This window comes from Suricata suricatta, chromosome 17 (genome assembly GCF_006229205.1).
Source record: "Suricata suricatta isolate VVHF042 chromosome 17, meerkat_22Aug2017_6uvM2_HiC, whole genome shotgun sequence".
Lineage (NCBI taxonomy): Eukaryota > Metazoa > Chordata > Mammalia > Carnivora > Herpestidae > Suricata > Suricata suricatta.
In genome coordinates, this window is record NC_043716.1 from 327,502 (window position 1) to 350,683 (window position 23,182).

At 61.3% G+C, this 23,182-nt stretch overlaps 1 protein-coding gene across 5 annotated transcripts in view; it reads left to right on the top strand.

Moving 5' to 3' along the window:
* The first annotated feature begins 540 nt into the window (after positions 1 to 540).
* SPNS3 (sphingolipid transporter 3 (putative)) overlaps positions 541 to 23,182 on the top strand; it is a 36,327-nt gene continuing 13,685 nt past the window's right edge. Inside the window, exons 1-8 of one of the 5 annotated variants that reach the window (XM_029927841.1) lie at positions 541 to 929; positions 3,882 to 3,947; positions 8,211 to 8,347; positions 8,864 to 9,015; positions 9,664 to 9,730; positions 10,271 to 10,419; positions 11,154 to 11,306; positions 14,288 to 14,477. In XM_029927841.1, the coding sequence (XP_029783701.1) occupies positions 734 to 929; positions 3,882 to 3,947; positions 8,211 to 8,347; positions 8,864 to 9,015; positions 9,664 to 9,730; positions 10,271 to 10,419; positions 11,154 to 11,306; positions 14,288 to 14,477 (1,110 nt within the window). In that variant the 5' untranslated portion in view covers positions 541 to 733. The remainder of the gene's footprint in view (positions 930 to 3,881; positions 3,948 to 8,210; positions 8,348 to 8,863; positions 9,016 to 9,663; positions 9,731 to 10,270; positions 10,420 to 11,153; positions 11,307 to 14,287; positions 14,478 to 23,182) is intronic. The other 4 variants (XM_029927839.1, XM_029927842.1, XM_029927840.1 and 1 more) reach the window with 4 other exon arrangements.

Here is a 23,182-nt window from a genome sequence, read left to right on the forward strand (position 1 = left end):
TTTTGCTGAAACTTCTCTAAAACATGGTGAATTAAAAAAATAGTGTCCCTCAATTTGGGTCCGAGTGACGTTTCCTCATTAGATTCGGTCACGCATGTCTAGGTGGCATTGGCCAGCTCAGAGCCCCACGTGGAGACGCCCGCTGCCCCCTGCCTGGTTCGTGGTGTTACCCTTGGAGATACTGCCTGATCCCCGAACCCTGCGGTTACTGCCCCGCCCTGCCCTCCCCCTGCTAATACACTGGATCAAAGAGATACTTTGAGACCCTGCCAATATCAAGCCCCTGATCAAAACTTCCCCCTGGATTTTGTGTCTAGACACACGCAGGCTGCCCTCCCGCACGCAGCCCCTCCGCCCCCTTCCTGTCTGCAGCGGGGGCACTGGCCAGGGGTGGGCTCGTGCGCCGTCCCGAGGTGGCCCGGTTCACGGCCAGGCCCTCTTCTGGAGAGCCCTCTCCTGTCCTGTCCCACGAACCCACGCAGGCTGCACGCTGGGTCAAGGGACATAACGTCCGGTCACCCAGGGTGGGTCCCCTGCGGGCCTCCGAGTCTGGGGTGGCGACACCTCACCAGCGAGGCTGCAATGGGCTCAGGAGGAACCTGTGATAAGACGGCCAGCAGTTAAGGCAGCTGCTTTGAGGTCGGGAGGCCGGGAGGCCACAGGAAGTGAGTCGGTGCAGCGCTGATGCGCCCTGGCCCTGGGACCGGAGCTGCAGGCAGGCGAGGCTGGGGGCATGTCCGCCGAGGGCAGGGAGCCTCAGGAGCTGGCCCAGGGGCCAGGCGGGCACCCCGGGGCCTCGCGCTCCGGTCGGCGCCCCCCTCGGCCCCCGTCCGCCCCCTGGAGGCTGCCCCCCTGGAGAGCTCGGGCGGCGGCCGCGGTGCTGTGTTACATCAACCTCCTGAACTACATGAACTGGTTCATCGTCGCAGGTGAGGGAGGGCGCCGGCCTCGCGTGCCCGCTGTCACTCACAGCGCCCGCCGTCCAGCAATCCGTCTTCTCCCGGAGACCTCCCTGCGGCTCTCACGGGGGGGGGGGGGGGGGGGGGGGGGGGGGGGGGGGGGGGGGGGAGGCGCAGGGGGCTTTGGCCAGGCCAGACCCAGGGAGGGGGTATCGAGTGCCCAGCGCAGCCGCCGTCGGGGTGGACGCACTCAGGGTGGGTGCACGGAGGCAGCGGGAGGGCGAGGGCCCGGAGGCTCTGGGGGCTGCCCGGGGAGGGTGGGGACAGCAGGGCAGCCTGGCTCCGAACAGCCAGGGGCGCTTCTGGGGCAGCAGGCTGGGTGCAGACCTTGCACATTCCAACTTCCTTCCTGGAGGCCCCAGGGCCAACCTGCTCTTCCTTCTGGTTGCACATTCACTCATTCATCTCGTCATTCATTCAAGACCTCCTTTTCTCTCTTCATCACGACTCATTCAAGACCGGTTGGATGAACATTCCCTGTGGGCTTGCAGACCCCGGGAGGGGTGGGTCTGGTGCTTCCTGGGCTCGGGACGGCCACCTCGTGGGACAGGGGGCCTCACAGCCAGCCTGGGGTCTCGGGGGGTGTCCGCAGCAGCCCCAAGGCGGGGACTCGCACGCACACGACTGGCTTAGCCCCCGGGTGCCCGGATCGGGATTCACACTGCAGACCCGTCCCTCTCTGAGGAGCTCAGAGGGACACAGCACTGCAGCGGCTCCACCAAGGGACAGAGCGGGGGGGCGGCCCCAGGACGGCGAGGGCTCGGCAGGACCCAGAGGAGGAGGCATTCGGGTTGGGCCTCGAGGGGCGAGCAAAGAGCGGGGGAGCGGTGGGTGAAGGCCCAGCGCGGGCCCGCACACGGGGCGGAAGGGAGTGGTGTGGTCAGGGCTGACGAGCGAGAGCAGGGAACTGTTCTAAAAGCGTCTCCAGATCACGGGCTTCTCGGCTGCCAGGCTGGGAGCTCGAGCTTTCTGCTGGGGCAATGGGGAGCCACAGACGGTGCTTGGGGGGCACTGTGCTCAGATTGGTGCAGACAAGACAGCAGGGCGGGGGGTGGGGCTGAGGATCCTGCGGGGGTGGGGGGGGTGGCAGGGGCTGGGGAGAGGGGCAGCCCTGTGAGCAGGGGAGGCCCTTCCCTGTGGGCACTTCCTCTGGCCTCAGGGGCAGGGATGGAGGCCAGGAGGAGTGAAACCACGCGGAGCCCTGGGGCTGCTGGGGGCCATCGGATGCCCTGCGGGAAGCAGCTCTTTGGGGGCTGATGACCTGAAGGGGAACGCTGGGAGGAGTGGACAAAACCAAGGTCCCGTCTGCACCCGGGAAGACTGAGGCCACAGATTTTTAATTTAGTTATTTACTTATTAGTGTTTATTTTCTTCTCTCCAATGAATACATCTTATTCATGTAATTTAAAATAAGAAGGGGGAAAAGGAGGGGACGCCTGGGGGGCTCAGACCAACTCTTGGCTCAGGGCGTGATCTCACAGTTCATGAGTTTGAGCCCCGCGTCGGGCTCTGTCCTGGAGCCCAGAGCCTGCCTCGGGTCCTCTCCCTTTCTCTCAGACTGTCCCCAGCTGGCTCTCCCGGTCTCTCTCAAAATACAAATAAATAAACTTAAAATAAAGATATTACAAAGAAGGAAAGACATACAGGGTGGCGTGCCTGGGCGTGTGGCATCTGGGACCAAAGCAAATGTCTGAGCAAAAATCTCTTCACTTGCCTGACTCTTTGATCTTTCTTCACCTGCTGGCGAGCCCGGGCCCTGTGGCTGTGGGGCTTTCCTCCCCACCGTGTGGCTGTTTCCGCAGTGTGTGTCGCGGGGACAGTGACGTCCCCACGTCTTAGGGGACCCAGAGCCTCGCCCACCTCGTCGTCCAGTGAGACTGATGACTGTGGTTCTTTCCAAGGGCAGGGCGGACTCAGGGCGCAGGCGGGCGGCGCTAACCCTTCTGAAGTTGTGCCACAGGCAGAGGGGATCTCAGAGGCCAGAGCCCGTGTCATCCGGCTCTTCTCTGCGTTGTGCTGAGTGCCCACGGCTCTGGCCTGTGGCTCAGGGAGACCTTGAAGGGCCTTTGGAGACCCAGCTAGTGCGGAGCAAGGGGCTGCCACCCCCGGGAGGCGGGCGAGGCCGGCCAGACCTGGGGCCTGTGTCTGAAGCTCTCTGTGTGCCGTCAGGACTGTCTGCTCAGCGTCTGGAAGAACACGCTTGTGTGTACACGCGGGCAGGCCAGGGCACGGGTGTCTGCACCTCTGTGCTCACGTGTGTGCACCAAGCAGGGCTGAGGTTCCGGTCCCAGCGATTACCGCTAACTCCGTGGTCTAGGGGGTTTGGGGGGCTCAGTCTCCTGAGTGAGTCCTGATTCTCAGCTCAGGTGCTGATCCCAGGGTCGGGGATGGAACCCCGAGTCCAGCTCTGCGCTGGGCATGGAGCCTGCTCTCCATTGTCTCTCCCTCCGGCCCTCTCCCCGGCTTGCCCACTCTTTTTCTCTCTAAAGATAAAAATGAAACAAAACAGTAACAAAAATACCCACCCGGTGGTCCGAGCGAGTAGCTGGGGGCCGCGCGGCCGCGGGTGGGGCCCGCACTCTGACGCCAGCCGTGGGCACGGCCAGCGGGCTGGGCTCACGCGGCGGCTGCACGGACGCCTGTGTGTCTGCAGGTCTGTGCGCGGTCGCGTCGAATGCGCGCACACACACTGGGGGCCCCGCGGTATGTGCTTCGGGGCGCGGGGACGTGCACCTGTCTCTCCACGGGCCGGCTCCCCGTCGGTGTGCCGCACGCGTGTGTGGGACGCAGAGGAAGAGGATACTGGGCCTGAGTCACGCCCTGGGCTGGTCCGCTGGGGCCCTGTCTCCAGTGTGGGAGCAGCTGCCCTTAGAGGCCCCGCGGCCGCTCCCCTTTTCCTGACCGCTGTCCGTCTGTCCACAGGGATGCTGCTGGACCTACAGAACTTTTTCCAGATCAGCGATGGCTGTGCTGGGTTGCTTCAGACAGGTGAGGGGTGAGCCCTGACCCGGCGGGGCTCGCGCTGGGGAGTGGGGCCAGGCTGAGCCCCATGGAGGTCCTGCACAAAGGAGAGGGCGCCAAGGACAGGTGGGTGGTGTGGGCGCAGGGCCAGTGCCCCGGGAGAGGGGGAATGTGGGCGGAGCCCCAGGGCCTGAGCAGCCTTGGGGCTGGAGCGCTGCAGAGGGAGCAGCGGGGGCGGGGCTGGAGAAGGCCCGGAGCCTCAGATCGGGACTATGACATTGGCCCCTCATCCCTGCTCAGCCCAGCTGGGGGCCAGAGACTGGCTAGGGCTGAGGGACCCTGCCTCGTGCTGTCCTCTAAGGACCTGAAAACTCTGGCCCCCAAACTCAGACAGACGGACAGACACATGTACTTCAGATGGGGTTGGGGCCCACAGGGCCTACGGCCCAGCAGTGGGGACCAGCCACCCCTCCCATCACGGTGCCACACACGTGCCCCCGTGTGCACACTCACTGTCACGGCACCGGATACAGACGTTCGCATACCCCCAACGTGTAGCTAGCGCCTGTGTGCCCCTCTGTGTGGGCGCCTCCCACCCCGAACGGTCTTAGGCAACAGGACCCCTGGTGACACGCAAACTTTTCAGGGGCTGCATGGGCAGAGTTTGGAGAGAATTCACTTGCAGACCCTCAAGCCTGTGTTTTTCTTTCCTAAATTGGACCTGCCTATGAAGGAGTCCCTGCTTGGCATTTCCCCCTCAGCCCTCTGAGCAGGAAAATGTCCCTCTTCCCTATTCTGTTATTTTTTTAAATTTCTTTTTTAACATTTATATCTTCTTTGAGAGACAGACAGAACATGAGTGGGGGAGGAGCAGAGAGAGAGGGAGACACAGACTCCGAAGCAGCTCCAGGTTCTGAGCTGTCAGCACAGAGCCCGACACGGGGCTGGAACTCACAGACTGTGAGATCATGGCCTGAGCCGAAGTCGGACGCTTAACCAACTGAGCCCCTCAGGCGCCCCCCCCATTCTGTTTTTCTCGGTGCCTGGCCCTGCCGAGGAGAAGCCTCCAGGTGCCACGCAGAGGGGACCCCTCCCGGGGGCGTGGCTACATGGAAGGCTGTGGAAGCAAAGCAGAGACAGTGTCAGTGCAAAGCTGCTGGGGCCGTTTCCTCTGGGCCGCAAACCCGCGGCCGAGTGCCAAGTCTTATCTGTCTTCCTGCCGGTGTGGCCTCCGCTCTTTATCTGCGATTTAGACTCAGAAGTAAGATGTTGTCTCGGGGGTAGTGTCAACACATTTACTTCAAATATCTTTGAAATAATATCTTCCTTACAGGCAATCAGTCTGATTTGTTGGATTGATTTGGCAAATAAAGACTGGCTTGCTCATTAGAGCAATGTCCGTAGATGGCAGACATTTCCCGTAAGTGGAACGTACTCTAGCCCCGAGGATTTAGATGAAAATACGGTGTAAAAAAATACAATAATGATGGAAATCACATCCTTAGCAAGTATTTAAACTTAGGATGAAAAGGTTTTAAATGGTGGCTGAAAACACGTGAAGGGCTACGTAGTTCCACAAGCTTCTCCAAAAGGCTCCCGAGGAAAAGAGGTAGCAGACCGCTGGGACCGCGGCGGCGCCCCAGGCCCTGCCGGCTGCTCCCCGCTCAGGGCCGGGCCGGCGCTGGCCTTCCAGTCGCTTCTGTAGCCAAAGTGAGACCATCTGGGCTCCATACCCACAGCCTTCTTGCTTACACAGATAATGGTAGGTGAGTCAATATGTGTCTTCCCTGGTCCTGTCCCTGGTGAGCAGGATTATTACTACAAGGCCTTGACACACGAGACAGGAGTCTGTGCAGGTGGGGGGGGGCAAAGCACGTGCACGTGTGTGTGAGTGTGTCGAGGGGATGTGTGTGCGCCCGTGTGTGTGTCTGGGGGTGGGCGGATGGAGGGCCAAATCTGCCGAAGCAGCACAAAGGGCATGTGGAGAAGCCAGTGGGGTTGACGACCAGGCTCTCCAGGGACCGCAGGTGACTCTTCGCCTTTCTGGGTTGCTGTGAAGTGGCCTAAGACCCCTCCTGAGTCTGCAGAAGGGAGGAAGCCGCCCGACCAGGGGAGGGCGTGGCTGTGAGAGCGGGGCAGAGGGTGGGGGTTAGCAGTGGTCAGACACCCCCCTTCCAGAGGGGCAGACAGGCTGTTGGGGTTAATTCACTGATTAGTAATATTCAATGATGTGACCTCTACCAGGTGCCCGACACTAACACAATTGTTTTGTGATATTGACTCATCTAATCTTTACAACAACCCCGTGAGGCAGGCCTTGTTATTATGCCCACTTTACAAATGATGGAGCTGAGGCACAGAGAGGCTGTGGGGCTTGCTGCAGGTCACACAGCTGGGATCACAGCCAGGCAGCTTTCTGGGGAGTCCTTCTCTTAACCCCTGCTCCTCATTACTCCCATGTGTCACAGAAGTCATCTGAATTTGGGGACGCTATAGGAGCAAAACAGTGTGTGTGTGTGTGTGTGTGTGTGTGTGTGTGTGTGTGTGCCTTCCTTTGGGGGCAGTGTTCTCCATTTCCGGGCAGCTGTGGGTTTAAGGGGTGTATATCCTATAAAAGATCCTTGCCTCAAGGCTCAAAAAAGTATTCGAAGACTTGGGGAAGTATTTTCACAACCTTCGGGCAGAGAAGAAATGCATCAGGAAGACAAGAAACACTCCCTGCCAGAGGAGTTTTGATCAATCTGACCATACCACGGAAACAAGCTGAACCCTTCCGACGAAGTGATTGAAACTATAAATGCAGTTAGTAACAGCAATGCATGACGTTTACCAGGCAGTTACATAACGCTAGTCACTGCCTTTTTCTCTGCGTAACATTACTGAATCTTCTCAATAACCTTCTGCGGGAAGCATAATGCTCATCATATCGTTGATTCAAGGGGAACAGAAGAGTTAAGGAATTTACCCAAGGTCACACAGCCAGGCAGTCATTGGGTCAGGATGTGAGCCTAGAATTTGCATTTTAAATCCTTAAAATAAATGTAAAGGCCTGGGAGAAATTATTCGCAATTTCCACAAGGGCCCAGGAGGGAAACGGGCAGAAGGTGTGAGCACAGGAACTGACACAAGGACGATGCAGATTAAAACATCAGCGAGACCCCGTCTGTGCTTCAACCATTAAAATGAACAAAAATAAAAGTGATTGATCATACCAAATGTCCGCAAGGGAGCTGGCTTACGCTTCTGCACAGTGTAAATGGATACAGCCTTTTCGGAGGCCTATTTTGGAGGTAGCTATTAAAATTCTAAATGTCACTGGCACCAAAGACCATTCTCTATGGAGTATTAGGTCGAACCACATTAAATGGCCGTATTTTTTGTAGGTCAAAACTGGCCTAATTTCTGCAAGTGCGTATGGCTCAACCCAATACCAGAGCGGGCGGGGTGGAGCGGGCGGGGCTGGACCCTGCGCAGGGACGAACCTGGACGCTCATTAGGCTCAGGCAATGTCAATCATGAGCGCTTAGCGAATGCAGGCCCGGGAGTGGGGCGGGGCCTCCGGGGAGGAGGGTCCAGACCGCCCCGCGCACCTGCGGGCTCGGGAGGCGGTGGACACGCCCCCCTCGGAGGGTGGAGGCCGTTTCAGGTGAGGGATTGGAGCGGCTAGGGTGCAGAGTCGTGCAAAAACGTGGCGGTTTCTTTGTCTTCACAGCATAGCAAACGCGTTCATTAATCCAGTCTCCAATTCTGAAGGGATTACTTTTAAAAATGGTACAAATACAACTGAATGTCAGGGGAATGTTCTACCTTGTTAGGAAAATCAGGCCTTTTCCCAGCCTCCAGCAAAGACTGCACTCATTCTAAATCCTGCAGGTCTGCACAGCAGGCCGGGGCAGGCCTCTGTTGCCTGCGCCATCATCCCCTCACCCCCACCCCGTCCCCAGCAGGGTGTGACAGCAAAATCCGACCAGGCCCAGGCAGCATTGGGGAGGGGGCAGCTCTGCAGAGACAGAGGTGGGGGGGACAAGGGGGAATGGGGGCTGGCCCGCATGGAGCACTGGCAGCCCCAGGTTGCACAGCGAGCCTGCAGCAGAGCTGGGATTTGAGCTGGCCCAGCTCCCTCCACCCCCTTCCCAGTCCCCCAGACTCGGGGCAGTGGGTCATGCAGCCTCCACCCGCAAGGTGCCAGCTTTGCGGCACCCGAGCCAGGTCCCTTCTGTGGGCCTGCAGGCCCCCTGAGGGCCCACCACCACGGGGTGAATGCATGCGGCCCTTGCCTGTCCCCTCCAGTCTTCGTAGGTTGTCTGTTGCTGTCTGCACCTGTGTTTGGCTACCTGGGTGACCGACACAGCCGCAAAGCCACGCTGAGCATTGGGATCCTGCTCTGGTCAGGGGCGGGCCTCTCCAGCTCCTTCCTCTCCCCCCAGGTAGGTGTCTCTCCCTGCAAGGCCCCCCGGACCTGCCCTTTCTCCCCACTCTCGCCCCCTGCTTCCTCCAGTTAAAACATGGGTGGGCCTGCTCTGTCCATTCTGGGCTGCAGACTGGCTGCAGGGGCGCCTTCCAGGGCCTAGAGAGGACCCCTTTAGATTCTCTCAGTGGGAGCCTTCCTCTCCTGCATCTCCCCCTGCTGCCTGTGGGGGGCGGGTGGGGGTGACAGCTACCGACTGGGGGCCCTGGCCCTGCTGGCCAAGGCGCTGCCCAGAAGAAGGGCTCCTCTGGGGAGTGGGGAGAGTGGGTGGGGAGGCCATGTCTGCAGGCGCCAGCAGGGGGCACCCGTGTGATGTGGGGACCTGGGCTGGGAGGGTGGCCCAGTGTCCTTAAGCCCAGCTCCCCCTCCCCCCCCAGGAGCCTGTCACCAGGACCTGGGGCCTCTGAGCTCCCTCATGTCCCTCACCCTGCGGGTGATCTTGGGACTCACTGGGGTCTTGTGCCTGCCCACCCAGTACTCCTGGCTCTTTTTCCTGTCCCGGGGAGTCGTGGGCACTGGCTCCGCCAGCTACTCCACCATCGCGCCCACTGTGCTGGGCGACCTCTTCGTGAGGGAGCAGCGGACCCGGGTGCTGGCCATCTTCTACATCTTTATCCCCGTTGGAAGGTTGGTGCCACCCAGGACCCTCTTCCCCAGGTGGTAAACAGACCAGAATAGTCTGGGCTGGGGGTAGGTAGGAGGCATCAGACCAGGAGGGCTCCTTCCTGGCTGTGTCTCTTCCCCTCTCTGGGCCTCGGTTTCCTTATCTGTAAAGGGGGGCAAGAACACTGGCTGATGGGCTGTGTCGAGGGTTTGAGGTAATAGACACTGCAAAGGCCTGCTAGGGGAAGCGTGTGGGGCTGGCGCAGGCGCCCCGGCTGGGGGAGGTCAGGGTGGATTTGTAGTCCGGCCCCTGAGCTCTGACCAGGTTTCCTGGAATTGCCTGACTCAGGCAGGGCTGAGCCTCAGGCCCTCAGATGGGGGTGGGGGGGTAGGGGCAGTGGTGCTGGGGAAGGGCCCAAAGCCAGAGGTCACTGGCGACTTGACCAAGGGCAGTGGACATCTGGGCCTCACGTGGCTCACTTTTCCCGTGACACGGCAGTGAGCAGCAGAGAGCCAGCCCTTTGGGGTGGGGTGCCCCAGCTCAGGCTGGCCTTGCAGGCTTGGGACTGTCCATCCCCTTCCCCTCTCCCCACTGCCAGGCCTCTCCCCCCCACTGCCGCTCCCCCTGCCACCCCCCTCACTGCCCGTCCCCTTGTCCACCCTCTGTCGCAGTGGTCTGGGCTACGTGCTGGGCTCGGCTGTGCTGCAGCTGACGGGGAACTGGCGCTGGGCCTTCCGAGTGAGTCCGGCCTCCTTCTCTTCCTTGGGTCCCCCTGGGCCGGCAGGGACTTTCCAGCCTCCAGTGGCCTTCGCCACTTGGCACGGTAGCTGGCGCCACGGGGGTGGTCAGATGTTGGCAGCTTCAGACATTTGACGGAACATGAACCGTGGAGGTCACGGCCCTGGAGTCAGATGCTAGCTGCTGGGTCCGCTCATGCCGTGTGCTCAGGCAAGCGGTCTGCAATGCGGGGGGCGGATGTGCTGCCGCCTGGAACCCCGGGGGTGGACAGAGCAGGCTGGGCCCCTCCCAGGGCGGAGCTGGCCTGGCAGGTGGCGGTGGTGAATACCCCTGGTCTAGAGTGGCTCCCGGGCCCCAGAGGGTCGTTCCCGGACGGTCCAGGGGGACCTTGCTCCCCGGAGATGCTGCACTTGAGGAGCGAGCCTCCTGCCCCACCCCCAGGGCACAGAGCCTGGCTCACGTGGATCAGCCACTCGCAGAGCTCCTGGGTCGCAGGAGTGTATGTGTGGCCCTGAGCATCCTGGGCCCTCCCGTGCCCAGGTCATGCCCTGCCTGGAAGCCGTAGCCTTGATCCTGCTTATCTTGCTGGTTCCGGACCCTCCCCGGGGAGCTGCTGAGAAGCAGGAAGACGTGGCCGTGGGGGGCGCGCGGAGCGGCTGGTGTGAGGACGTCAGATACCTGGGGGGGAAGTGAGTGCCCCTGCTCCTCCCTGCCTGTCACCGAAACCCCATCTGTCCCCGCGTTGCTGGCCTGCCTCTCTCCACCTCCAGGGAGCCCCTCCTGACTGTCCCAATGTTCACAGCCTTCTTCCTCCCCTGAGCTCCCACTCACCAGCTGAGGTGCTGTCCTCCCTAGGCGGCCCCCACCCCCCGCGCCTGCCTGCCGTGTGACAGAATGAGGACCGGAAGGGAGGGAGGGAGATGAAGGGAGGTCGGCCAGGGCCTTATCCCCGAGTGACCTGACACTTGGAACCTCACTCCCCTCATTTATTCAATGGACGTAGTTCTCCCTGGGTCGCCGGGAGGGTGCTGGGAGTGAATCACTCACCTCTGCAGGCCTCGTGGGAGTGCGTCCATTCTGGGTTCCAGGCATGGGCGGGGAGGCGGCCTCGTGACTCACTGGAATGTGGGGTGCAGACAGGCCCCAACAGCCTTTGATGCAGAGCCATGGGACCCATGGGGGCACTGGGAGGAAAGTGAGGGCAGCGGGGCCGCTTCCTGGAGAGCGTGGGGTTGGTTCCGGGTCTTCCTGGATGCGGGCGGGGAGCCGGTCCTGCCGAGAGGAGCGGGGAGGCCCAGCAAGAGGGGAGGCATGGTGGGGGCTGTGGCGGGGAAGGCCTGGCGCCGGGGTGACTTGGGGGTCCAGGAGAGAGGAGGGCAGTGGCAGGAGCAGAGGGACGTCAGCTGGGCGCTTTCTCTTGCAGTTGGAGCTTTGTGTGGTCGACCCTTGGGGTGACTGCCATCGCCTTTGTGACTGGAGCTCTGGGCTTCTGGGCCCCCAAATTTCTGTTCGAGGCCCGTGTGGTGCATGGACTGCAGCCTCCCTGCTCCCAGGAGCCGTGCGGCAGCCAGGACAGGTGAGGGGCCTCTGCGGCCCAGGGCGGCCCAGTGCACACTCCTCCGTGCGATGACCCGGGCTTCGGGTCTCCGGGCGGACTGCAGGCCAGGCTCTGATCGGGCCGAGCTCCTGCGGCTCCGGGTGGCCACAGGCGGCAACGGCATCCCCAGGTTCCCGCTCTTGGGCTGCTGTGGGCGTCTGGGAGGCACCTGGCAGGGGGCGAGGCTTCTGCAGGGCCTGTGGGGAGATGTCTCAGCCTCCTGTCTGTGTCCCTCTCCCTCCCTGGTGCCCGGAGAGAGCTGCATGTGATTTCCGGAACGTCCCAGGCCCGAGCCGGGCCCTCTGCCCGCAGCTCCTTCCTCCCGTCGCTGCTTCTTAAACTTCAACGTTAGCTGAGCGTTTCACGTGAGGAGCGCTCTGAGGTGCTGTAGTAACAAACCCGATTCTTCCCGTTGGGCTCGTCCAAGCCACACGCGCGGCCAGAGGCAGACGCAGGTTCGAGCCCGTCTGACTGCAAAGCGGGTGCTCTTAGCGCCATGTCCCGCTGACGCTGGTTACAGTTGGGTGACCGTTGGCAGGCTTGCGCCCCTGCGCCTAGCTGGGGGCACTTCCTGGAGCCCTGTGGGGGCGGGGGAAGGCAGCAGCGAATGAGTGAATGCGTGGATCACACGGACTGTGATGACAGCCAGACTGTCCCCTCCCCGAGACAAAGCCTGACCCCTAGAAGTCCCCCAGCAGCTTAGACACGGGGACACAGGACACGCTGTGCGTCCCTGGGCAAGTCAGTCCCTTTGTCAGAGAGCCCGAGGCCTCGCGTCCGGATGGACTCCCCGGACCACACACCCTCCCAGGGCCCGGTCCTTCCTGCCTCGTCCCCTCCTTGGCTTGTGGCTGCGTCCAGGCTCCCCGGCCCCGGTCATGTCGCCTTCTCCTGTTGTGCCTCCATCTCCCTCCACGTCCCTCTTCTAGAGACACTGGTGATTGCATGGAGGGCCCCTCGAATAATGGGGGATGATCTCCCTTCCTCAAGACCCTTAATGCCATCACACTCAGAGTCAGTGTGCCATGTAAGGTGGTAGTTCAGGTCCCAGAGATTCGGGTGTAGACACTGTGGGGGCCGGTGCTGAGCCCGCCAGAGGAGGTGGAAGGTCCTGGTGTTGGGGTTCTGCATAGACCACGGCCTCTGTGGTCAGGGCAGGCCCCACAGGGGGGTGGGTCGGGGCAGGAGCTTCAGGACACAGGGTGCCAGCTTTGCCCCTGGGATTGCCCACTCAGACCTGGCCCGAGTGGAAGGGGCCGTATGGGGGTAGTGAGCTTCCTGCCCCTCGGGGCATGTAAGTAGGAGTTGGACAGCTGCTTTCCAGGGCTATTCTACAGAGGGTCAGCACTGAACTTGCAGGACATTAAGGATCCTCTTGGCTCTGAGAGTCTGATCCTGGGAGGAAGATCTTATGGGTTGGGGGTGGCTTGGTATCTGGGTCTGTCCCCTGGCCACACCGCTGCACAGGGGCCAGTGGAGGGCCCTCTCTGGATAATCAGTCCTAAGTCTCAGGAAGGTCTCCAGAGCCTGCCAGGGCCAGCTCAGACCAGAACTCCACGGTGGGTCGCATTCCTCCAGGATTCGGGGTCACTTGACTGGGCTTGAGGGCTGGACGTTCGCTGGGCACCTTAAGCTGCCTAAGGACACACGTGCGCGTCAGGAGGCCCTGCCTGTGCCCATGAGGGGCTGTGTGACCCGGGGCAGGGCCCTGCCCTCTCTGGGCCTGATGCTGTCCTTGGCCCGCTTGTCCTAGGCCTGCGGGACGGACATTTCCCAGACGCTGTGTAGAGGAAAGGTGGTTTTGTGAGCCTGGGTTCCTCAGAAAGCACAGTCTTGCACCTGTCTTGTCCCTGCATCCTGCTGGAGGGTCCTCACCCTCCCAGACCGGAGCCCGGCCGCGCACGTTTGGGCGCAGCTGGAGGTGGGCGGGGGCAGTGGTGCCCCAGGCCAGGGTTGCCGGAAGCACCGGTGAGTCTGGAGAACCCACAGTCATTTGTGCAGAGGGAGGGGTGGAGAGAGAAGAGCGAGGTGGCGCAGAGCGGGCCTGAGGACAGCAGGGAGCCACCGAGCGGCCCGAGAGGCCCTTGGTCAGCGTCCCTTTGAGCCCCTGTAGAAGGAGGCTTGGGAGGACCGTGGGCATTCAGAGCCTGGCTCTGCTGGTGCCCGTCCTCAGCCCCGCCCTCTGCATCTGTCACCTGGAGCTCATCTGCTCACACTTCCCTCTTGTACCCCAGGGTCGCTGCTGCTGCATAGACTTGAGAGTGAGGCGGACCTGGTTCTGTCCTCCAGGAATCACCAGGCTAGTGAGTGGCCTTGATGGTAGAAACACAGAAGCTGATCTGGGCACTGAAGGGAGTGACGGAACCAGCAAGGGGACGAATGAAGTCATCTCCAAAGAGGACATATTGTGATGGGTCTTGAAGGATGAGTAGGAGTTCAGTGGGTGGGAAAACTAGTGAAGAGTGCCCAGATTGAGGGAGGAAAGTATGCGGTGGGGACAAAACCAGTCTGGGGGCAGAGGCTGGAGTGGGGGATGGGGTTGAGGTCAGCCAGGGTCAGACCATGGAGGGCCACACAGGCCATGATTTGGCACCGACCCCATTGGTGGTCTGAGAGCTGGTGGAGAGTTTGGGCCGGGGGTGGGTGCCCTGTATTATTTTATTTTGAAACCTCTATTTTGGACAACACCCTCTGGGGACCTGTTTGGAGTTTGTTTTAGGAACAGCTTTCCCCAGGCAGCAGGTGCAGGAGGGGTCGGGTGCGGGGAAGTGGGTCCGGGAGCAGGAGGGGCTGCTGGGCCGGCCACCCTTGTGGCCCGTGACCTCCCCAGGACGAGGCGGGAGCGGAAAGGGAGGGGCCCACAGCCGCATCCCTGTAGGCACTGATCCCGCAGGGGGCTGAACCCCAGGACAGGGCTGCCCTGCCCCCACGGGCTGACTGTCTCTGCTCTTTCCCATCAGCCTGATTTTTGGGGCACTGACAGTCGTGACTGGCATCATTGGAGTCGTCCTGGGGGCAGAGGCCTCAAGGAGGTACAAGAAGGTCAACCCTCGGGCCGAGCCCCTCGTCTGTGCCTGCAGCCTCCTCATCGCGGCCCCCTGCCTCTACCTGGCCCTCACCCTGGCCCCAGCCACGTTCCTGGCCTCCTATGTGAGTGAGTGCGCCCTGGGCGGTGCGGGCGGGGGCCGACGCTGTGCCAGGTTTTACGTACGCTGTCCCCATTTTACTTACCACGAGTGGCACAGCCAGGGGGAGCCGAACTGGGGTTTGAGCCTGAGCTTTCTGACTCTGAGCCGCTGGGCAAGGCTGTGATGGAGACAGCGGGACTCATTTGTTCCTCAGAGGTGCCGTGAGCCCCCGGAGAGACCAGGTGACAGGTGAGGGGAGCGAGGCCCGGATGGGTCGTGGCCCTGGCCTGCATCACGGTCAAGGCAGCAATCTGCTGCTTCCTCGCCTTCCAGGCTCGGTCCTGTCACAGCCCTCTGCACCCTCACTCTGGGCATGGCCAGGCCCACGCCTGCTGGCCTTGCTGTGTCCAATCTCCCCGCGGTTCCCCCCGAGCGTCCCGAATCCTTCTCCGTCTGCAAACCTAGCTCCTTCTCCAGGAGCCTTTCCAGACCGTTCCATGTTCCTATCAGAACTCACCATCCCCGCTTGGGCTCCACGTGGGTCTGGGTCCCCGGGCTGCATGGTGTGTGGGTGGGGCTGCGGGCACGATGCCCGCACGCACGTGCTCAGTGGATCCCAGCTCCCCGAAGGCCCAGCCCCGATGGTCTCATCAGCGGGGAGGGGCAGTGATTCCGGGAACTGGCACCAGCCTAGCACCAGCCAGACGGGCTCCCTTCCCCTCCTTTCCCGTCCAAGGCCCTGGGACCAGGGACACAGATGCCCCTGCACATGTGTGTGGGGTTCACTGGGCAGACTAAGATCAGAAGGCGTCACCGACAGTGTTATTGGTCCCTTACCCATGACCAGGACCCAAAGTCATGCCCGTGAACTACAAAGTCTGGTCCCATTTAAGTCCACACTTTGGCCTCCAGACAGTGTCTGTCCAGGCCCGGAATCGCACTGGGGCGAGAGGGAGCGTGGTCCGTCTGGCTCATCTGGGTCCACCTCTGCCCTAGTCCCTGGCGCCGCTCTGCTCCGGGCTGGGCAGGCCGGAAGGATGCTCCAAACGGGGCACGTGTTGTGTATCCAGAGTCGGTTTTCCTGAGTGCCCATGTCCCCCTGATGCCGGGTGCCCAGACGCCCGCCAACTCTTCTCTTGGGGGCACTCTTTGGAGCCTGGCATTTGCAACGTCCGATAACTGGGGCAGGTGACACGGTCACCTCTGTCTTCCATGGCTTCCCGCCGCTCGGCCCCGCTGGTCACGCCTGGATCTGCCACCGGGCCTCCGTTCTTGTGGTCCTCAGGCCTGTCTCCTCTGCCTGGCATCTGTCGGCCCCTGGATGCCCTCGAGAGGGGCCTCGGGCAGGCACCCTCATGCCCCTGGCTGACCTGCCAGGGGTGCCCCCCCGGTGCCCTGTGTGAGCTCCCCGCGGGCGGCCCCAGCCTTCCACCCAGTCTCTCTGGGTGGGTCTCTTGGAGCCCCTCACCGACTCTCTGACTCTTCAGATTACCCTCCCCGGCCCATGCCCGTAGCCTTCCCTCTACGAGCCAGAGCGGGGGACTCCCCGGGTCCTGAGGGTGGGGATGGCGCTAAACGTGTGGCTGCCCCTCACCTGTGCCCGCAGCTTGGGGTGGCCTCTGCCAGCGCCGCGTCCTGCACGTGCTCCCGCGGAGCCCTCACTGCGCCCTCGTGGAGAAGGGCTTTCTCACCCCCCCTCGCAGACTGGAAAACTGAGGCCTGGAAACAGAACACAGATAGTGGGACAGACAGAACCAGAAGTCAGCCTGCAGGCTCCAGGGTCTGTGTCCTTCGTGCCGTGGTGACGGTGTCATCCCGGGGGAGGAACGGAGCTCGGCATACAGTAGGCACCAATAAGTGCTAGCTGCTTACTGGCATCCTGGCTGAGGGAGCAGCGCCCCAAGTGGGGCCAGCGTCCCAGCTGCTGGGGGTCGAGTGGGCCTGGCCGCCTGTCCGGGGCCACCCCTGCGTCGGCCGAGCCCGGACCCCTGCCGGCTCTGCTTCTGCCACCGTCCTGCTTGGCTCTGGGAGGCGGCTCCTTGGCTGTGTTTAGGGGACACAGCTGTCTCCCCCTCTGCAGCCTGGCGTGTCTCCAGGGCTGGATGGCTCGTCTGGAAGTGACATTGCGTCCTGGCTGACAGAGCCGGAGAAACTGTCCTCTGCGCCTGGTGCAGGGGTGAGGGGCTGCGGGCGCACAGGGGGCCTGCTGGGGGCGCACCCCTCGGGTGCTGGGAAGCTGCTCCCTGCTGTGACTTGCGTGTGGGCCTGGCGTAGGACCCGGGGGCACCAGGCCAGCCGCCAGGCTCCCGCCTTTCAGGAGCAGCGCGGAACCTTCCGGGCCTCTTGAGCAGAAGCCCCTCCGTGGCTCCGTCTGTGCCTCTAACCGATGTTCCGGCTTGAGATTTGGGCCCTGGCACGGCGCATGCCGTCTGTCTCTCTCCGGGACGGGCGCCAGAAGCCCCTGCCGGGTCCGCTTGCCTTCCCTCCGCTGGCGACACCGCGGACCCTTGGAACTGAGCCCCGCTCCTGGTGTTGCTCGAAGCCCCTCGTGACTCCACTGACCAGCCGTGTCCCCTGCAGTGCTGACACTAGGGCCCCTCCTGGTCCCCTGTCTGTCTGGCCGGCCTTCCCTCCGCTCCCTTCCCACCCCTCCTCCGTGGAGCCCTCCGGGATGTGCCCTTCCCCCCAGCTCCTGCTCTCTGCGAGGTCTTCCTTAGGCCACAGTTGCTTATGCTCTGAACCTCGTCCTAGTCCAGGGGCCCAGGGGGCCCCACTGTCCTCAGCTCTCGGCTTGAATCGCAGCGCCAAGCGCTCGGAGGGGCCGCTGCTTGGTGAGGGGATGGCTGCGTGACCAGCCACTCTCATCATCATTTTTCATATTTTATTAAAAGTTTTTAATGTTTATTTATTTTTGAGAAACAGAGTGTGAATAGCGGAGAGGCAGACACAGAATCCGAAGCAGGCTCCAGGCTCTGCGCTGTCAGCACAGAGCCCGACGTGGGGCTTGAACCCACGAACGTGAGATCATGACCTGAGCTGAAGTAGGATGCTCAACTGACTGAGCCCCCCAGGCCCCCACGTGTTTATTTATTCTTGGGAAAGAGAGAGAGAGCACGTGCACACGGGGGGGGTGGGGCAGAGAGAGAGGGAGATGGGTCATTTATTCAACAAATACTTCTCAAGTGCCTGTGCAGCACGTGCTGGTTTAAGTGCCCCGGATTCAGCAGCAGATAAAAGAGAGGAAAACATCTCCATCTTTGTGGTGTGAGAGACGCAGGCAGGACATCCAAGTTCGCCTCCCGAGATTGCAGATGGTGCAGTGCTCAGGACATGGAGGTGACAGTGAGACGGGCAGTGTGCCATGGCCGGGGCTCCCCGAGGAGGTGCTGTAGGAGGTCCTGTAGGGAGAGGGGGGCTGGTGCGGGTGGGTAGGGAGGCAGCAAAGGCCCTGAGGCAGGACTGCATTTGTGGGGCCCAGACAGCGTGCTCTGTGTGGAGGGACAGACAGGCGCACAGAGGGGTGGTGGGGCCAGGAGGTTCAGGGCCCGTGGGTGTCACGTGGGCCCAGCTTTTACTGAGGGTGGGGGGGTTTGCACGGAAGAGGGGGCCCCTGGCTCCCGTTTTCTGCTTCAGCGCACTGGCTGCGGCGTTCGCCAGCCTCGCGCTCTGGCGTGGCGCCTCCCTGGGCGGCGGGTGACCAGTGAGTGTGATGCTGAATCGACTTGCTGGCACGTGCTCCAGGCCTTCTGCGCCTGGCTTCACGAAGCACGTGGTCTTCAGCTTTGGCATCAGGATAACGGCCCGTGGAACGTGTTGACAAGTGTTTCTTCCTCTTTGATTTTCTGGAAGAGTTGGGGAAGGACTTGTGTTCATTCATCTTCAGACGTTTTTAGATTCACCCGTGAAGCCATCTGGTTCTGGGCTTTTTGTTTTGGGAAGTTTCCTGATCACTGACTCAATATTTACTTGTTATAGATCAGTTATGGATTTCTATTTCCTTTTATGTCATTTTTGATGGGCGGTGGCTTTCTGCGAGTCTGTGCCTCTGTCCAGGTATCTGATTTGTTGGCGTGTGGTTGTGCGTAGTGTCCCCTTTCCCCTCTCAGTGCTGTGGGGTCGCAGATGTGCCTTTTCCATTCCCGGTTTTAGGAACGTGAGTCTTCTGTTCTTCCCTCCGGGTCCATGTCGCTAAGGCGTCATCCATTTTGCTGCCAGCTTTGGTTTTATTGATTTTCTCTATTGTTCTTCTGTTACCGGCCAACGTTCAGTGGAATCAGTATGGCTTCTGTGGACATAGGTGTGGGTGGTGCTAGACAACTGTCCCCATCCAGGTGGGGCGGGACCTGACCTGGAGGCCAGGGGGAGTGGGTGGGGCCCAGGGAAAGTGGGTGGGGCCTAGGAGAAGTGGGTGGGTCCCAGGGGAAGTGGGTGGCTCCCAGGGGAAGTGGGTGGGTCCCAGGGGAAGTGGGTGGATCCCAGGGGAAGTGGTGGATCCTATGGGAAGTGGGTGGGTCCCAGGGGAAGTGGGTGGATCCCAGGGGAAGTGGGGGGACCCCAGGGGGGGGGGGGGGGGCCAGGGGAAGTGGGTGGGACCCAGGTACGCCTTGGAGGAATTTCCTCATGATTCCATGTGGGGTATGAGAGAAAGAGGAGGTGCCAATGGAGAGTTAGACGGGAATCTGGAGCCATGGGATACGGTGTCACCCCTAAAACCTATGGGTAGGAAACTGGCTGCAGCCCACCATGTAGGACCATCATCAGGTTTGGGGGACATACGAGTTCAGCATCAAAAAGGATGTCCAAGGGGCACCTGGGTGGCTCAGTCGGTTAAGTGTCCGACTTTGGCTCAGGTCATGATCTTGCAGTTCACAAGTTCAAGCCCCATATCGGGCTGTGTGCTGACAGCTCAGATCCTGGAACTGCTTTGGATTCTGTGTCTCCCTCTCTCTCTGCCCCTCCCCTACCTGCACCCCGTCTCTCTGTCAAAAATGAGTAAACATTAAAACAACAACAACAAAAACTCAAAATTCAAAGAGGGGCCGAGGAATTGACTTCTGTTGAAAATCAGGAGTCACTGTGTCTGCTCCATCCACCTCTCTGGGTGTCCCTTTACTTTCTCAGATCCCAGGGACCCCACCAATTCTTTCTGCACCGTCTCTGCCGTCCAGGGAGACTGATCTGACTTCCTAGGAAGGGCATGTGGACATGAGAGCCTGTGTGAGCGTGAGCGTGCATTTCAGGGGGAATATGGGTGTGGACATGCGTGTCCTGCATGTGCACCTCGGTGCACCTTCACGGTCAGGCTGTGCATTGGCTGCACACGGGTGTTCGCTCTGTAAACGCACGGTGTTGGGAGCGAGTCTGCATGTGCCATTTCTCATACAGGTCTGTGCATGAACGTGCACGTGCGCATGTGTCGGGGCAGCGAATAACTGTTTGGGGCGTGTATGCACGTGCATGTCGACGGCTGAGGGCAGCTCAGCAGAGAGGGACTGGGGGCAGGCACGCAGTACTGACGCAGCAGCCAGGCTGTGCTGGGTGTCTCGTGGCCGTGAGCTTTCCTGACCTTCTAACGTGTGGTCTGGGGTCTTCCCTGGGGAGCACCCTGCCCTGGAAGCCCACCTGCGGGCCCCGAGGGCTCCAGCTCCTCCCTCCTTCCGGTTCCTTGGCAGGGAGAGTGGGCTTCTCAGCTGTTAATTAGGATCCAGACACGCACAGCGGGTCTTGGCTCACACCCTCTTCCTTGGCCTCCTTCCCAGAGCCACTGCCCTTCAGAGGAGAAGGGGTTGGTGCTCAGCCGAGGCACCGAGCCCAGGGCAGGGGCTGCAGCCCTGCTGGCCCCGTGGCTGGGGACACCGTCTCTCGGGGCTGGAGGGGGGGAGGTTGTGGTCTGGATGGAGGGGGTCGGGGAGGGGAGTGGGTGAGCGTCAAGGGATCCGGGACACCTGGACGGACGCCGTGTCTGCTTCTGCACTTGCTGGCTGCGGAGTGGCGTGGGCACGTGGCCTCGCCGACCCCCGACTCTCTGTGATGTGAGGGCCACGGCCCGCCTCTGGTTTTCACGGAGGGCTTTCTTTCATCCTGTTCTAGTGACTGTGGGAATGTGGAGACACTCAGTGATTTCGGGCAACAAAAATACTTATTTTGCTCGTGAGTTTGCAGTTTGGGCAGGTTGGGAGCGGGGATAACTTGTCTCCTTTCTGCTTGAGGTTAGTTGGTCAGGACGGGTGGGGGGCCGGGCCACGACTGGCTGGAGGACCCTGCCCCTGGCTGAGCCTCGGCTGGAGCTGGGGGCGGGACCCGCTGCCCGTGACCTCCACACGTGGCCGGGGCTTCCTCGCAGCATGGCGGCCGGCCCCCGGGGACAGGCGTCCGGAGAGAGCCAGGAGACACCGTGTCGCCGTGTGTGACCTAGCCTTGAGAGTCTCGCGACGTCGCGTCCCCTGCCTTCTTGTTCTGTGCTCCAGCACAACCACGTGCTTGGAATGAGGGGAGAGTCCGTCTTCTCTGGGGCTTTTGGAAGAGACCACAGAGGTACCGCAGGGGCTGTTTTTGGCTCCTCTGCCACTGTGCCCGGGGTCCCGTTGACAACCAGCGATGGGGGAGGGGTCCGGGCACGCAGCCACGAAGCCCCACAGGTGTGGGCCAGCCAGGATCCCCTGGTCCGCCCTGCGCTTCTAGCTGACAGGCGAGAAGCCCTGGGGTGGGGGTTTCACCCTTGAGCCCCTGCTGGGCTCCGAGGGCCTCAGGGTGCAGAGCCAAGCGGAGCGGGGCTGCTGGGAAGCAGGTCCCAGCCAGAACGGAACAGTCCCTTCACGGATACTCCTGAGCTCCTCCTGTGTGCCAGGCACCGTTTCAACTCTGAGGACCCAACACTGAACAGTCGGGCACGATGTACAGGTAATAGGTTTACCCCGCAAAATAAATGGTATGTTCGGTGGGGGCGTTTTCTGCGGAGAATAACAGACCAGGGAAGGGACATGAGGAGGGCCTGGGGCAGGGCCAGGCGGCAGCGAGGCCTCCCTGAGCCGTGAGGCTTCGGTAGCAGTGGGAAGGCGCCAGGTGGATGTCGGGGGGGGGGGGGCATGGCCGGTGTGTTTGGATAAACAGGGAGCCAGGCAAGCCGGGGAGGAGCAGAGGACGTGGGGTCAGAGGCAACGGCCTGGGGTGCAGGTTGCGCAGAGCCCTGTCTGCAGAATGACCTCGGCTGCCAGTTTGAGCGAAGTGGACATCCCTCCAGGCCTCCTGGCACAGATGTGAAACGATAGGCCTCGTGGCTTTGTATCAGTTACCTGTTGCTGCGTAACAAATCATCCCGGACAGCGATGATTTATTATTTCTTATGGTTCAGTGGGTTGGCGGGTCAGCCTGTGTCACTCCTGTGGCAGCCTGCACCTGGCGGACGGGGTGGGCTGGAACGTCCACAGTGGCCTCCTCCCGTCTGTCCACTTCTGGGTCCTCCTCTGAGGGGATGTGCCCTCTTGGTGCAGACTGCCTTCCTGCATGGCTGTCTCAGGGCAGGGCTCCCAGAAGGCACGAGGGGAGGCGGCCAAGTGTCCCGAGGCCCAGGGCAGGACCCCTATCTCGTAGGTCAGGGCGAGGTGCGGGCCAGCCGGGCTCCCCTTGGCTGTGTGAGGTGTGGGTACCCAGATGCAGGGTGACTGGGGGGCCACTTTGCAACTGTCTCCCTCGTGTCTCTGGCTCCATGTTGTGACAGAATAAGAAGGGTCACAGACACAACGGGAGATCAGCGGGGAGAGTTCCCCGATGAGACAGGCGTGAGCCGGTTTGGCTTGGCCTGGGGTGGGGTGGGGCGTGTGGAGAAGTGGTCAGATTCTTGGTATGTTTTGGAAGTGGAATCAACGGGATTTCCTACTGGGTTGGTATCAGGGCAGGGCAGGGGAGGGAGGAGCCCGGTGGCCTTGGGTTCCTGCCAGCCATCAGAGACCGGGCTGCCATTTACTGACCCGGGAGACTCGGGGAGGTGCAGTCTTGTTTCGGATGGGTGGGTCAGGAATTTATATTCAAGATGCCACCTAGGAAGTCAGCTGGAGACGTTGAGCTTTGAGTCTGAAGCTCAGGAGAGAGGTCTCGGCGGTCAGGCGCGGCGGAAACGGGTGGCCAGGGATGTGCGTGGACAGAGTGAGGGGATCGTGGCTGGACTCGAAGTATTCCTGGCAGTCCTTGTTATTTAATTAGGTGAAAATCATCCCATGTGTGTCTCTCTGTATATTTTTGTTTCTAGAAATATTTTTATTAAACTGAAGCTATATAGTCATATAATTTTTTTTCTTTCTTTAATGTTTGTTTACTTTGAGAGAGAGAGAGACAGAGCATGAGCGGGGGAAGGGCAGAGAGAGACAGTGTGAGCGGGGGAAGGGCAGAGAGAGAAACAGAGCGTGAGCGGGGGAAGGGCAGAGAGAGAGAGACAGCGTGAGTGGGGGAAGGGCAGAGAGAGAGAGAGAGACAGAGCGTGAGCGGGGGAAGGGCAGAGAGAGACAGAGCATGAGCGGGGGAGGGGCAGAGAGACAGAGCATGAGCGGGGGAGGGGCAGAGAGAGAGAGGGAGACATAGAATCTGAAGCAGCTCCAGGCTCCAAGCTGTCAGCACAGAGCCGGAGGCTGGGCTTGAACTCTTGACCTGATCATGACCTGAGCCGAAGTCAGACGCTTAACCGACTGAGCCCCCCAGGCGCCCCCTAGTCATGTAATTTTAAAAACAGGTTTA